The sequence below is a fragment of the Solanum dulcamara genome, chromosome 1 (assembly GCF_947179165.1).
Source record: "Solanum dulcamara chromosome 1, daSolDulc1.2, whole genome shotgun sequence".
NCBI lineage: Eukaryota > Viridiplantae > Streptophyta > Magnoliopsida > Solanales > Solanaceae > Solanum > Solanum dulcamara.
In genome coordinates, this window is record NC_077237.1 from 21,207,784 (window position 1) to 21,224,360 (window position 16,577).

The following is a 16,577-nucleotide window of genomic DNA, read 5'->3' on the forward strand; positions in this document are numbered from 1 at the left end:
TTAACTCAATGAAATCTACTTCTAATTCATGCATTTCACGATTTCAAATCATTCCTTCTAAAAGAATCTTGAGCCAGAGGAACATCGCTAAGAACGAGATTCCACAATCGTCCAGAACGCAGACCCAAACCCAGAATCGAGTCAGGGCAACTGAGAATGAAGGTGAGAATAGAACTCAAGAGGTTCCACAAAATGCTCAGTTTGCTATGACTTTAAAAGCTGAATTTAAGGGAGTTATATCTATGCTAACCCAATTGATAGTTGCACAATATAGTCATCAAAATACTCCAAGGCCAAGCTTTAGTTCTCAAGAGCCATCTGTTTCTAACAGAATTAGAGTCTTCCTGATAATGAATCCACCACTCTTCTCTAGGTCCAGATTTGAGAAGGATCCTCAAAACTTTATTGATGATATGTGGAAGATCCTAAAGGCAACGAATGCGACTGAGATAGAGGGAGTTAAACTTGTCTTCTATCAGCTAAAAGATATTGTTAATGCCTAGTACAACCAGTGAGAGGAAAGTATAGGTGAGGATATTGAGCCTATAGTCTGGAATGAGTTCAAAAATGCATTCCTAGACCACTTCTTTCTGCGAGAGCTGAGGGAGGCAAAGGTAGATGATTTTGTGAAACTTGCGAGAAGGGGATCAATGTCAAGGATTATAGACTCAAGTTCATTCAGCTATCCAGATATACTTCATAGATGGTTCCCGATATAAGAGACAAGATGAGGAAGTTTGTTTTTTGCTTGGAAAGACATATGAAGAAGGAATGTCAGGCAGCTTTGTTCATTTAAGATATGAACACCTCCAGACTCATTATGTATGCTCAACAAGTTGATGAGAGCAAGAAGAATGATAGGTAGGATCATCAGAGCAATAAATCTAAGTCCTCAAGTAATGAGTCAAACCATCAGAAGTGTGGAAACTGCAACCGTTCTTTCTTTCAGAAGAGGTCTTCTAGTTATGCACTATCTTTCTTTCAGAAGAGGCCTTCTGGTTATATACTATCTTCAGTGAATGCACCTGCAACCAATAACAGGAATGACCAGAGGCCTCAAGGTAATAAGAATTTCAAAGCTGAAGGCTTTTAGTCCTAAGGAAGCATGGTCCAAAGTTCTTCACGCAAGCTGCATTATAGTAAGTGTAAGAGGCCTCACTCGGAAGAGTGTCTTGTCGACACCAATGGGTGTTACAAGTTTGGGCAGTTGGGTCACTTTCTAAAAGAATGTCCAATGTGGAATCAAGGTAATGAGGGTAACTGTGCCCAATCTTCTTCGATAGTACCTCCAAACAAATGTAATAAGAAAGATTCTAATTCTAGGGCAAGCGGAGGTCCAAGCCCTCTGTATCCAATGGCTAATCACCACGACCAAGAGAACTCACCAAATGTTGTCATAGGTATGTTTCAAGTCTTTTCTCATGATGTTTATGCATTACTTGATCCATGTACTACCTTGTCTTTTGTAATTCCTTATGTAGCCATTAAGTTTGGAATCCTTCTTGAATGACTCATAAAACCATTCAATGTTTCTACTCCAGTTGGTGAGTCTATTCAAGCTAAAAGAGCCTATCAAGATTGTATAGTCTCTATATATCATAAATATACTTCTACGGACTTAGTTGAGTTAGACATGGTAGACTTCAATTCCATTCTAGGCATGGACTGTTTTATGCTTGTTATGTTGTTATGCCTCACTTGACTGTAGAACCCAAGTCATCAAGTTTCAATTTCCAAATGAGTTAGTTATTGAGTATAGTCCAGTATTTCCCAAGGTTTGATTTATTTTATATCTTAAGACCAGAAAGTTAGTCTCTTAGTGGTGTATCTACCACATTATTTGAGTTAGAGATGATAGTGTGGAGACACCATCCCTTCAGTCAGTTCCAGTTGTGAGTGAATTTCCTGAAGTCTTTTCTGAAGATTTGCCTGGAGTTCCTCTTGATAGGGAGACACTTCAGAATAGATGTTCTCCCTGATACTCAACCTATTTCTATTCTGTCATATAGAATGGCACCCACGGATTTTAAAATAGTTGAAAAAACAATTGAGAGATATCTTAGATAAGGGATTCATTAAGCCGACTATCTTACATTGAGGTACTCATGTTCTATTTGTGTGAAAGAAATATGGTTCTTTGAGAATGTTCATTGACTACCGTTAGTTGAACAAGGTCACCATAAAGAATAAACACCTCTTTCAAGAATCAATGACTTGTTCGACCAACTTTAGGGTGCCACTTGTTTCTCTAAGATAGACCACAGATCAGGCTATCATTAGTTGAAAGTGAGAAAAAGTGACATCCCGGAGACAACCTTCGGAACAGGTATGGTCATTATGAGTTCTTAGTTATTTCTTTCAGTTTGACTAACACTCCTACAATATTTATAAACCTCATAATAGAGTGTCCAAATAGTACTTGGACATGTTTGTTATCATGTTTATCAATGACATTCAGATCTATTCGAGAAGTGATGAGGAGCATGCCAATCATCTCAGAATTATTCTCCAAACTCATAAGGACCAAGAGTTATATGGTAAATTTTAAAAGTGTGAGTTTTGTCTTATACCTATGACATTCTTAAGCCATATTATTTTTGGTGATAGTATTCGAGTAGATTCGCAGAAAATCGAGGTAGTAAAGAACTGGCCCAGACCCACATCTCTGACAGACATAAAAACTTTCTTGGATTTGATTGATTACTATAGAAGGTTTGTTGAATGATTTTCATCCATATCGTCTCCATTAACTAAGTTGACTCATAAGAAGACTATGTTTCAATGGTCCGACGCTTATGAGAAAAGTTTTAAGAATTAAAATAAGATTGACTCCTACTCTAATTTTTTCTCTACCCGAGGGAACAAATGGACTCATTATTTATTGCGATGCATCAGGAGTTGGATTGGGTTGTGTTTTGATGTAGAAAGGTAAATTCATAGCGTATTCTTCTAGATAGCTTAAGATCTACGTGAGAAATTATCCGACTCATAATCTAGACTTGGCAACAGTAGTATTTACTCTTAAAATTTAGTGTCATTATCTCTATGGAGTGCTTATAGATGTGTTCACTGATCACAAGAGCTTAAGTATGTGTTTGTTCATAAGGAGATGAACCTGAGATAGAAGAGATGACTTGAGTTTCTCAATGCGTATTCTCTACCATTCAGGTAAAGAAAATATTGTTGCTGATGCTCTTAGCAGGTTATCCATAGGAAGTACCGCTCATGTTAGTGATGAAAAAAAGAGTAGGCTAGAAAGGTACATAGACTTACATATTTGGGAGTTCGTCTTGTGGACTCTGACAAGGAAGGATTTATTGTTTAGAATAAGGCTGAATCTTCATTAGTTGAGGTGAAGGAAAAGCAACACCAAGGCCCTATTTTACTTCAGTTGAAAGAGGATGTTCAAAAACGGAAAGTGATGGTTTTTGGCAAAGGGGGAGATAGAGTATTGAGATATCAAGGTAGGTTGTGTGTTACGAGTGTTGATGGAATTCGAGATAGAATCATGGCAGAGGCCCATAGCTCTAGATATTCAATACACTCAGGTTATATAAAGATGTACTACGACTTGAGAGAAGTCTATAGGTGGAATGGTATGAATAGAGATATTGCAGATTTTGTTTCCAAGTGCCCAAATTGTTAACAAGTCAAAGTTAAGCATGAAAAGCCTTGTGGTATAGCTCAGAATATAGAGTTTCTAGAGTGAAAGTGGAAGATGATTAATATGGACTTTATTACAGGTTTACCATGATCTCACTGACAACATGATTCAATTTGGGTGATTGTGGATAGGATGATCAAATCAGCCCGCTTCTTACACGTTAAGACTACTAATTCAATTGAGGACTATGCAAGGTTGTACATTAGAAAGAGAGTCAGATTTCATGGAATTCCCTTTTCTATCATCTCAGACAGATGTACTCAATTCACTATTCAGTTTTAGATGTCATTTCTGAAAGGTTTGGGTTCGAAGGTGAATCTTAGTACCGCTTTCTATCATCAGACAGATGGTCAAGCAGGGCATACATTTAGACTCTTGAGGATATGTTGATATCCTGTGTTATCAACTTTAAAGGTACTTAGGATGACCACTTAATATTTATCGATTTTGCTTATAATAATAGCTTCATTCAAGTATTCAAATGGCTCCATATGAGTCTCTTTATGAGAGGAGATATAGGTCGCCAATTGGTTGATTTAAAGTTGGTAAAGCTGAGTTGATAGGTTTAGTCTTGGTTCATCAAGCTATGGAGAAAGAGAAAATCATCCAAGAGAGGCTGAAGACTATGCAAAGTCGACAAAAATCCTAAACTGATGTTAGGAGAATAGACTTAGAGTTTGAGGTAAATGATTAGGTGTATCTGAAAGTTTTGCCCATGAAAGGTGTCATGAGATTTTGGAAGAAAGAAAAGTTGAGTTCCCGATACATTGGGCCTTACCAGATTATAAAGAGAGTTAGAAATGTTGCCTATAAGTTAGAGCTTCTACCAGAGTTAGATGTTGTTCGTCCAGTGTTCCACATTTCCATGCTTAAAGAATACTTAGGAGATCCTTCACGCATTGTTCCTACAGAAAATATTGGAGTGAAAGATAGCTTATCCTATGAGGATATTCCTGTCTAAATTCTTGATCGTCAGGTTCGTAAATTCAGGGCCAAAGAGGTCACTTCAGTCAAAGTCTTTTGGAGAAATCAATTTTTTGAAGAGGATACTTAGGAAGCCGAGAAGGATATGAAAGCCAAGTATCCGCATTTAGTCATTCCTCCTAGTCTAGATGTTGAAGGAATATTCCTATTCTTATCCCATAATTAGTACCTCCTTGAGTTTTAAGTAGTTATTCTTGAGTTTGAGTCTTTGAGTTCTTGCATTGTATTCGTGCCTTGCAAAAAAATCTTAGCTTGGTTATCATTAGAGGAAGAATAATTCCAAGAGGGAGATGTTGTAACACCCCATACTATTCTAACTTAGATAAATTTTGAGAACCAAGAGAAAATTTGAGAAAGGTGACTGCAGTAGGTCTACGACCCACTCTACGGCCTGTAGAGTATTCTACGAGCCATGTAACGAGCCTGTAGAGTCTTAGAAAAGGACATGTACTTCCCCAAGCCCTTCCTCTGTCGGGTTATACGAGCAGCTTTCACGCTCCGTTCAAGGGTCTACAACCCGTAGAAAAGTGGTTGTAGACCCCTCAATTCCAAATCCAAAATGTCCAGATTTTGGACTTAGCTTCTATGATTGGACTTATGGTTCATAGAAGGGCCCGTAGATGGCTACAATCTATTTTTAATGAGGGGTATTTGGGTATTTTTCCACCTTTTTTCAAACTAAATCTGAGTCATTTTAAAACTAAAATTGATCCCTTATCACTATCCAACGTGGTTTTTCTCTCATTAACACTTAGAATCTTTTGAGAGCAAGAATTAGAGAGAAGGAGAAGAGCTAGGGTTCAAGAGTTTCGCGTAAGGTATTTGAATTTCACTTAGATAATCTTCGTTCCAGGTATGTAAGGCTTATCAGAACGTTGGACTAAGTTTGTCCATGTGTCCTACATCTTCATTCAGTCAAGTTGAATTTGTGTTTGAGTTTCAATTCCGATAAATTTGAATTCTTAAGATAACTATATAAATTATGTTAAGTTATTGTATATATTTAAATATATGTTGAAGATTTGCATAAGTTGGGTTCTTGAGATTTACGTTCATATCTACATTCACATGAACCCTAAATGAGGTTTTGGATTAAATATTTTATGCATTGGTTGAGATTGAAGCATCATATATTTTCATCTTCAAATGGAAATAGTTTGAGCATGTGTTAAGTTAAGTTTGAGAAGTCTCTTAATAATTCTTTTTGAGCATGAGTATTTAGAGTATAAATGAGTTGAGTAATTTTTCACTTAAACATCTATTTTGAGATTAAGTTGGAAAGTTAAATTATGTTTTCAAATGCATTGTTGAGTTGAGATTATATTTATCTTAAAGAGAAGAGATGTGTTGAGAAATGTTGAGTTTTGATCTAAATTCAAAAGAGACTAAATGAGTTAATTGAGTAATACATTCACTTAAGAATGAGCAGAGTAAATGTATTTTTGAGAGTAGTATCGAGCACCAATTTGGGTACGAGTTTAGATAACTTCAACCTCATAACCTACGCCGCCAGCGTAGATAGGACCGTACCATTCATTTGGACGACTCCTCATAATTCCAAAAGAGGACTTTTTAGATGGAATCATGGTAGAGTTATTGTCCTATGCCTTGGCAAGGTATAGGATGGCTCTGGCAACGTGGGCAGATGGTTGTATCATCATGAGGCTCATATTGATGGTTGTCGATTAGAAAAACTCCCCAAGAGAAAAGTATTATTATTTTTATATACACAGATTCGCATTTATTTATTTATATCTTTTAAAGCATTCTCTTACATATGTTGCATGTTTTATTGGGTTGAGCTATTTTCAGAGTTGAGTTATTGAGTTAAGCATCTTTAAGTTTCCTTTCAGCTATTTTACATGTCGTACATTTCATGTACTGGCGTCATTTGATGCTACATCATTTTATGATACAGGTATAGGTGATAAAGATCTTCAACAGCGCATCATTGAAGATCGAGTTTCCATTCAGCTTTTGGTGAGACCACTTTACATTCAAAGGCGCTCTTGAGTCTTATTTCAGTCTTTCATTTCAGTATTAGTATTACATTTTGAGGTAATTGTGTGCCTACCCCAGTACCCATTCAGAGTCAGTACTTATAGTCCTTATGGACTAGTCAGACATAGTTTGAGTTATTCAGAATCATTCATTGAGTATGTTTTTTAAAACATTGAGTTATATACATCATATATATTTGAGTATTGAGTTCTAAACTGAGATAGTTAAGTTTACTTACAATTATTGTGCCCATCTTAGTATATTTTGATAAGTAAGTCTTCAGCTTAGTGAATCAGCCAGACCAAGGGTTTGCTTAGGAACCACAATGATTTCTGAGTGCCGGCCACTCCTAAGGTGTAGACTTTGAGCGTGACATATACCCATAAAGAAAAACTCCATTTCAAGCATAATTAGTAACAAAAGTTGAATTGCAAGCTTGAAGATGTAGAAATTTGGGCTATCTTCTAGAGTAAGTAAGAACTTATACAATGTCTTCTCTGCTATAATAATGGATCTCTATAGTTCTATCTGTCAAAATTATTCTCAATTAGGAAAAAGATAAGAGTAATAATCACATATATCACAATTTAATCCTTGAAACCTTTCAAATGAAGAACTTTCATCATCAAGTACAAATTAGCCCTTGAGCTTTCATTTTTGAGTTGGGCTAGATCAACGGAACGTCGGTGCAGAAACATCCAGTGCCGGTTGTGATGCCACTTCAGCACGTCTCTTTCTAGTTGGATCGGCTGAATATCGTGCACACTTGTTTAGCGTCGGTGCTTGAGCCAATGTCTTTCTTTTCGAGCCAGCAAGATGTCGATTATCTCCTATTGGACGTCGGCTCCATCGTTGATGTGTTTCAATCCAATTTTTCTTCAAATCCTTTAATATTTCATTAAAAGATAACAATAATTCATGAATAAGAATCTAATAAGTTGGTAAATACAAACTCATCACTTACCAAAAGGGACCCTCTGTAAAAATACAGACCAAAACTGACACTTTACCCACAAATTGATCAACTGTCCACCCGTACCGTTAATTACATTTATTCCACCCCAAATGACAGCACAAATATTTTAAGGTATAGGTGAACTACAATTTTTCTTATTACATTTTTTTAACTTTTCACGTGAAGGATATCTCTTCTAAATTTTAAGTGTATTGTGAAATTTATTTGATACATAGAATCGTGAATTTGTTCAACAATAAAAGTACAAAAAAACTGAGAACTTTATCTTTATGAAATGAATTTTATTATTTATTTGCTTACAATCAATAGTAAAAAAACTACTGAGGTCGATGGGAACAATGATTCTTCTTATGTATGATTTTCCTACACAAAGTATATCTTTGTGCCATGCGACTTGGAGCAATATCCATTTCATTTCTACAATGCCTAGTACTGTTGGCTCCAAAAGTTCTTATATATTAAATATTAGTAATTACATTTAATGGAGAAGGTGGCCAATATGACTCACCGCCTAATGAAAAAAATATATCTTCATAAGTTTGCTTGTAATTCTTTGAATTGTAATACTTACTGACATTGCTTCAAGTCGCATGGCACAAAGATGTAGTTTGTGTAGGAAAATCAATCATAAGAAGAATCGTTGTTCCCTTCAACTTCATTAGTTTTTTTTTACTATTCATTGTAAGCAAATAAATAATAATATCCATTTCATGAAAAGAGTTCTCAGTTTTTTTTTTGTAGTTTTATTGCAAAAGAAAATTCATAATCCTATGTATTAAATAGATTTCAAAATACATTTAAAATTTAGAAGAGATATTCTTCACATGAAAAGATAAGAAAAGGTAATAAAAAGAATTGTAGTTCACCCATATTTGTGATGTAATTTGAGGTGCAATAGATGAAGTCAATGGTAGGGTTGGACATTTCACCCATTTGTTGGTAAAGTATTCAAATTATTTGTGTTTTTAGGGAGAATCGCTTTTGGTATATGGTGTCAAAAACGTGTTCGTTTTGGGGTTGGATTCTATTATTTATGTAGTCTAATTAGGTAGTTTGTTTTTCATATTTTCAACCTACTTATTAATATAAAAAGTATTTTTACGTCAAAAATAGAGGATGATATATAATCCTATTTTAAATAATTTCGGGTAAATTAATATTTTTTTCCTTTAATTAATCATTTTGCAAAAATCAAACAAGGGGAAGGGAAACATTCTCTCTTCATTCATTTTTGAGTTTTTGGCCAAAAACATCCTTAAAGTATACCCTGAAGTTAAACTACATTCTTAAAATATTTTTTTTGGCACAAAATATCCTCCAAATATTTGAAAGTTAACAATTTTCATTCTCCAGTTAGATATTGTCAAAAAACTAAGAAATTCTACAAAAACGTGTGCAGTTCACGTGGCTATCGACAAAAGTTTTCCTGCGTAATTTCATTACTTGCTATAAAAAGTTCCTAAAGAGAAGAATATTAAAATGGGCACTAGTTCTTGGTGAAACAAAAAATATTAGGAAGGTGTGAGGATACATGACATGCTCTTCTTTTCATTTATCAAGGAAAAGAAGTCGGAGCTTAATTATCTTAACCTTTTTCAAAGCCAAACTATAGTTAGATCAATACTTTTGGGGGGCAATCTGATTGAGGTGATCAAAATTTTGATTATGTCTACCATTCAAATTTCAATCTCCATTATTAGAAGTGGAAGTCTCCAATAAACAACGCTTCTAGCAGATTCAATTGAGAAGAAACATATTTCAACTCACAAGTTTTTTAATACTCCCTCCGTTTCAAAAATAATGGTCTCCTTTTCTTTTTAATCTGTTTAAAAAAGAATGACTCCTTTTTTTTTGGTAAACCTTTAATTTCAACTTTCTACGTGACATATTTAAGGCAACAAAATTAAAGGATATTTTGTACATTTAACATAACTTTAATTTAGGATCACAAGATGAAAAGGTCTTTTTTATTTTCTTAAATTCTGTGTCAAATCAAATTAAGTTATTTTTTTTTGAAACGCAAGGAGTATTAAATAACAGGAAAAATAAATGAAAAAAACTGTTAATTAAAAGATTTTATATAATGCTACAGTCAATTGCCGAAAAAAATCATGATAATATTTTTAGCGTATCTCAAAATAATAAATATGAAATAGTGACTTAATTTTTGTGGGATCTATTAATTTTGTAATAAATTCCAGTAAAAGGGCGAAAGTTATTAACTTTTAAATATTTGAAGGATGTGTTCCATTAAAAATAACATTTCAAGGAATCTAAATATAATTTAAGAATGATTTTGTGCAAAAACTTTTCATTCTCCCCTATTTTTCCTTGTCAATGGGAAAATTAAACTAGCAGGTTCGAAGAGCCAAATATATCTAGTTCCAGACTTAAATGGCAGTCCCAAAACACCAATTTCCCATGGCAGCAACACAACGCCTGTGTCTTCCCAAATACACCATCAGAGGCACAGCAACTTGTGCTTCACTTGTCAGCACAACCCACGTCGTAAATTCCCCAGAATCGCCCATTTCTGAACCACAACACTTTGCTAATGGTTCTTCAACCCCATCATCTGATGACACATTTTTAGTCCAGAAAATTTTGTGGAACCTCAAACAAGGTAAGCCAATAACCAATCCTTTACATGGTTTAAACCCATCTAGTTTTCTTGAAGTTCTTGGTAATTGTCGTGATAATTTGCATTTAGCACAGAAATTCATCAACTTGGCTTCTGTAAATTGTCCTAATTTCAAACATTGCTCGAGGTCATTGAGTGCTACTGTACATATGTTGATTAGGTGTAAGAGGGTAGCTGATGCACAGGCTTTTATCCTAAGAATGATTAGAAGAAGTGGGGTTTCAAGAATTGAGATTGTGGAATCGTTTGTGTCAACTTATGGGTTATGCGGGTCGAATCCATATGCTTTTGATTTGCTGATTAGGACTTATGTACAAGCTAGAAAGATTAGGGAGGCTGTAGAAGTATTTAGGTTGTTGCAAAGGAGGAATCTTTGTGTTCCGATAAATGCGTGCAATGGTCTTCTAGGAGGGCTTGTCAAGATTGGTTGGGTTGACTTGGCATGGGAGGTGTATGGTGAGATGACAGGGAGTAGCATTCAGCCAAATGTGTATACCCTCAATATAATGGTGAATGCTTTGTGTAAAGATGGGAAAATTGAAAGCGTGAATCCATTTATTGAAGAAATGGAAAAGACGGGAATTTTTCCGGATATGGTAACTTACAATACTTTGATAAATGCATATTGTCACGAGGGCCTTCTTGAAGAAGCCTTTGGAGTAATAAACATTATGAAAGCTACAGGGTTAAGACCTTGTCTTTTAACTTTTAATTCTATTCTCAATGGTTTGTGTAAGAATGGACAATATAGGAGAGCAAGGGAACTGTTGGTTGAGATGGCAGAGAGTGGACTTGCCCCTGACACTGCTAGTTATAATGCATTGCTTGCTGAGTGCTGTAGGACAGGTAACGTGCTGGAGGCAGAATCTGTTTTCAAAGAAATGTCGTGTCGAGCTATCATCCCTGATTTGGTTAGTTATAGTTCTCTTATTGGGTTGTTTTCAAGAACTGGTCGTCTCGACCGCTCATTGGCATACTATGAGCATATGAAACGCAAGGGTCTTACACCAGATAATGTAGTCTACACAATTCTCATTAGTGGATTTTGTAGAAATGGTTCTATGAAGGAGGCTATGAAGATGCGTGATGAAATGCTGGAGCAGAGTTTAGTTATTGATGTGGTGACTTACAATGCTATATTGAATGGGTTATGCAAAGGAAAGATGCTTCATGAAGCTGATGAGCTTTTCAATGAGATGTTGGAAAGAGGTGTAAATCCTGATTTTTACACTTTTACCACGCTTATCAATGGATATTGCAAGTGTGGTAACATGGACAAAGCACAGACCCTGTTTGAAGCCATGCTACTGAGAAACCTCAAGCCTGATGTTGTGACATATAACAGCTTGATTGATGGATTTTGTAAGGTTGGTGATATGAAAATGGCTTTTAGGTTAAGGGATGAGATGATCTCTGTAAATATTTCTCCAAATTATATTACTTATAGTATTCTCATAAATGGCTTTTGTAATAAGGGTTGTGTATCTGATGCATTAAGGCAATGGGATGAGATGATTATCCTAGGTATCAAACCTACTATTGTGACTTGCAACTCTATTATCAAGGGCTATTGCAGGTCTGGTGATGCTTCAAGGGCAGCTAAGTTTCTGAACAAGATGCAGTCCGAAGGATTATTTCCTGATTCAATTACGTACAATACTCTTCTTGATGGGTTTATAAGAGAGGAGAATATGGATAAAGCTTTAGATTTGGTTAATGAAATGGGTAATCAAGGTCTGTCACCTGATGTTATTAGCTATAATACCATACTGGATGGTTTCTGTAAATTTGGTAGAATGCAGGAAGCAAACATGCTGTATAGGAAAATGGTTGAGAGGGGTATTAACCCCGACAGAACCACATATACATCATTGATAAATGGACATGTCTCTCAGGATAACTTGAAGGAGGCTTTTCGTTTTCATGATGAAATGTTGCAGAGGGGATTCATTCCTGATGACAAGTTTTAACCTCCTTGCTGTTTGAGCCAACTAAAGTTTATGATCATCAATTTCCGCCATTTTGCGAGTTCTGCTTTTTGCAGTTTCAGTGAGTAAGCCCTCTTCTAAATTTGATATTTTGACATTAGGGAATTTCTAGCTAACGTGAAATATGCTTGATTGATTTGAATAGAACTATGGAGAAATCACTTGCTGGAGCAGATATTTATGGGTGCTCAACTGGACATCTGCTCTCTTAGGAATTGTCTGTTAGACATTATCCAGACACAGGGCAGTGCTTCATTTTCAGAAATGTGCTTTTGGCTGCGGTGACCTTTTGGTAGAGTTGTGATTAAGATTTCCATCAAGGTTGAATATGCTGAGGTTCCTCTTTCATCTGTCAGTTTGATAGTTCACTCTGTGGACTCACAATTTGTGAAAGAGCATACTATGTACCAAGTTTTTGACCTAGTTTCTTGGCTCCACGCTTGTTTCCACTTCCTGGTAATGTTATTATCATATCAGATATCACATATAATATAAACACTACAAATCAATATATTCCCCACATAGGTTGCAACTTCTGCTAACAATACATAATGTTTCAAGTAGCCAATGACTCTCTATATTGGATTGTGTTTTCTATTGAGCGTGTGTATGGTATGGTGTCTAAACCTATGTTGCTTGAAATCTTCAAAAATGTTGCCGGATGCATGTTGGATCCTCCAAAAGTCCGACAGGGGTGCAACAATGTTTTTGAAGAGTCCGAGCAAAATAGGTCCAAACCATGTTAGGACAAAATTCTTCAGTTATTTTGTTGGACGGGGTAGTCGCCATGGTTTCTCTATGGTTTCCCTATCCGATATGTAATGGTATTAAAATGCTTTACTCAGTGACATACCTTTTTTTTTCTTTTGATTGTTTACTCGGTGATATACACTTTGTTTCCTTGTGCTTCCGAGTTATGTTGTCTTTGCGGAAAGCTGAAAATTTAAAACCAAATGCTTTTGCTTCAAGGATTATGATGGTGAGACAAGTGAATCAGAAAAGTTATCCATGCCTGTCGGACGTCTGCTGTGAACTTGACATCCAAGGTATGTTGATTACACATCGGCTGGGCTGCCATTACCTTCTCCTGATTTGCTGGTTGGTCGTTCTGTTCATGCTCACATGTTTCATCAGTAAGCATGAAATGCTAGTAGTAGTTCTCAGCTATGTTGCTCAGACTAGCTGGTCGGATTATCCAAAATGCACTACTTTTGGAGTATCCAACATGCATCTGTCGACATTTTTAAAGAGTCCGAGCAATATAGGCTCTCAGAAGTACAAATGAGTTTCAAGTCCTACTCAATTGACCATAAAACTACGGCCTTTCTCTAGATTTATTGACCGGGGATTTTCGGAGAATTGATTATGAACTGAGCAGACTTCAAGAAGATTGAGGACATAGCTTTGCCTGAGTTAGAGCCCCAGGTAACAGATGTTGGGACTACTTTTCTCTCGTTGAGTTACAGTAGAGAATTATGCAATATATGGATAGATATAGTGAACCAGTTCGGATTTATGCCGGGACGCTCAACTACAGAAGCCATCCATCTTATGAGGAGACTGGTGGAGCAATATAGGGAGAGGAAGAGAGACTTGCATATGGTATTCATCGACTTAGAAAAGGCCTACGATAAAGTTCCAAGAGAGATACTATGGAAATGTTTGGAGGCTAAAGATGTACCTGTGGCATACATTAGGGTGATCAAGGACATGTATGAGGGAGCCAAAACCAGGGTAAGGACAGTAGGAGGGGACTCAGAGCATTTCCCAGTTGGGATGGGGTTGCATCAAGGATCAGCTCTAAGTCCATTTTTATTTGCCTTGGTAATGGATGCATTGACGCGACAAATTCAAGGTGGGGTGCCATGGTGTATGCTTTTCGCGGATGACATAGTCCTGATTGATGAGACTCGTAGTGGAGTTAATGCTAAGATGGAGGATTGGAGACATACCTTGGAGTCTAAAGGGTTTAAGCTGAGTATGACCAAGACAGAGTACTTAGAGTGCAAGTTTAGTGAGACACCTCACGAGGTTGGCGTGGAAGTTAAGCTTGGTGCCCAAGCTATTCAAAAGAGAAGTAGTTTCAAGTATCTTGGGTCTATCATGCAAGGCAGCGGGGAAATTGACGATGATGTCACACATCGTATTGGGGCAGCGTGGATGAAATGGAGGCTCGCTTCCGGAGTGCTATGCGATAAGAAGGTGCCACCACAACTTAAGGGCAAATTCTACAAAGTGGTGGTTAGACCGGCTATGTTGTATGGGGCAGAGTGTTGGCCAGTTAAGATCTCTCACATTCAAAAGATGAAAGTTGCCGAGATGAGAATGTTGAGATGGATGTGTGGTCACACCAAGAGCGACAGGATTAGAAATGAGGCTATTCGGGACAAGGTAGGAGTGGCCTCGGTGGAAGACAAGATGCGGGAAATGCGACTGAGATGGTTTGGGCATGTGAAGAGGAGAGACACAGATGACCCAGTGAGAAGGTGTGAGAGGTTGGCTATGGATGGCTACAGAAGAGGTAGGGGTAGGCCGAAGAAGTATTGGGGAGAGGTGATTAGACAGGACATGGCTCAGTTACAGCTTACCGAGGACATGACCTTAGATAGGAGGCTGTGGAGGACCCACATTAGGGTAGAAGGCTAGTACATAGTATCGTTATTCTTCCCTATTCATAGGCGCACTAGCACATTACAATTCCTTGTACTCTCATTTCTGCTATTTCTGTTACTATTTATTGCTTTCAGTACTTTTGATTACTCTATTTTATCTGTGATGCCTTCGTGATTTATTTTTCTATAGCGCTTTGAATTTTTTTTAACTTTATCTGACCCCCTTTTCCGTTTTTTTTTTTTTTTTTTTTTTTTTGAGCCGAGGGTCTCTCGGAAACAGCCGTCCTACCTTGGTAGGAGTAAGGTCTGCGTACAATCTACCCTCCCCAGACCCCACGTTGTGGGATTTCACTGGGTTGTTGTTGTTGTTGTTGTTGTATATAGTGAAAGACAAGGAGCTGCCATATGAGTTTAGTGTAAAACTAAAGTGTTGTAGGATGTGAAAATTTGGGTTCTTTTATTTTAAGTTGGACAATGTTGAAGAAGTCTTTCAAGAAACTTGTGGGACAAAATGTAAAATCTCGTGAACAATTTGGCACGAGTTGGTTGTTGAGGGTACCCAAGATTGGATTCGAGGTTGATGAAAGTTTAATTCAGAACAGAACAAAGTGTACATGTTTTCGAATGGGATACACCTTGAACTTTTCCTCTCAATTTATTTTAGCACTTTAATTTTACTTATAATTCTTTACCTCCTCTAATTTTGTTTCAACTAAAATTAATACCTCCTCAAAAATAGAGAACCACACTTATGATGGAAGGTGTTCTACGTGCCCCTCAACCTGTCAAAAACTCATTTTAAAAAATTATTTTTTCCCTTTTTCACCCAGCCCAACCTTTATTCCCACTGCTCTATTCCTCATCTTCTCCGTACTAATCCCTCCGTCTAGCACAATTCTTTAGAAACTATAAATAAAAGAGTAATTTTATTATATCACTCTTTAAATATAATAAAGGAAAAAGACTCAAATATATCATCGAGCTTTCAGAAAAAACTCATTTATGTTATTCGTTAAAAGTTTGGCTTATTTATGTCATTGTCGTTTGAGAAAAAAAGTTCATTTATGCCATTATTTTCTAACTGTGATTTTGCAAAACCACCCAAATAACTTTTAATATTTTTCAATTGAAATTTTAGATCAAATATACTCTTTTTGCTTCCTTCAAGACCACCAAGAATTCATGAAGAACACCAAGAACTACAAATTTTCAACTTCTTCATTTTTTTATGAAATCACCTCAAATTTCAAAAGTAGCGTCCCTCCTAGGTAGATATCAAAACTCAATATGTTTTGAGCTCGAATTCAATCTAACTCAACAAGACACTTAATTTTTTTCAAAATTTCAAAACTTACATCTTTTAATGGTAAATTTTTTTCCACAATTCCAAATCACGTGAAATTTTGAATATAAACTAAAAAAAATAGAAAGCTATGGTTGTTTTACTGAAATATGTCCTAACTCAAAATTTCGACAACGACACCTATCAATTCGGCGGATCGCTGAATAGTTTAGTGTATCACCAAAATGCATAGCTGAAGTAGACTCAAATTTTCAAAAATTATCTTGATTCATATTTTTGTTGTTGTTTTTGACACTCGATCCTTGTTCCCTAGTGTTTTTTGAGTCTGTTCAAAATTTCAAGTGTTTTAGAGTTGTGGAGAAAATTTTACCATTAAAGGAGGGTAAAGTTTTGAAACTTTAAAGAAAT

General features: G+C 36.2%; 1 protein-coding gene across 2 annotated transcripts; it reads left to right on the forward strand.

Moving 5' to 3' along the window:
- The first annotated feature begins 9,907 nt into the window (after positions 1-9,907).
- Positions 9,908-13,099, forward strand: LOC129903073 (pentatricopeptide repeat-containing protein At5g01110). Of its 2 annotated transcripts, none has more exons than XM_055978558.1 (2): positions 9,908-12,319; positions 12,400-13,099. In XM_055978558.1, the coding sequence occupies exon 1, from the start codon at positions 10,020-10,022 to the stop codon at positions 12,234-12,236; it is 2,217 nt and encodes a 738-aa protein (XP_055834533.1). In that variant the 5' UTR covers positions 9,908-10,019; the 3' UTR covers positions 12,237-12,319; positions 12,400-13,099. The 2 variants fall into 2 exon arrangements, with proteins under 2 accessions (XP_055834533.1, XP_055834537.1); XM_055978562.1 differs by having other exon boundaries at positions 9,908-12,315.
- Positions 13,100-16,577: the final 3,478 nt, after the last annotated feature.

Bases quoted from the DNA above. Each gene is read 5' to 3' on its own strand.
- LOC129903073 (XM_055978558.1), top strand. From the start codon at position 10,020: ATGGCAGTCCCAAAACACCAATTTCCCATGGCAGCAACACAACGCCTG.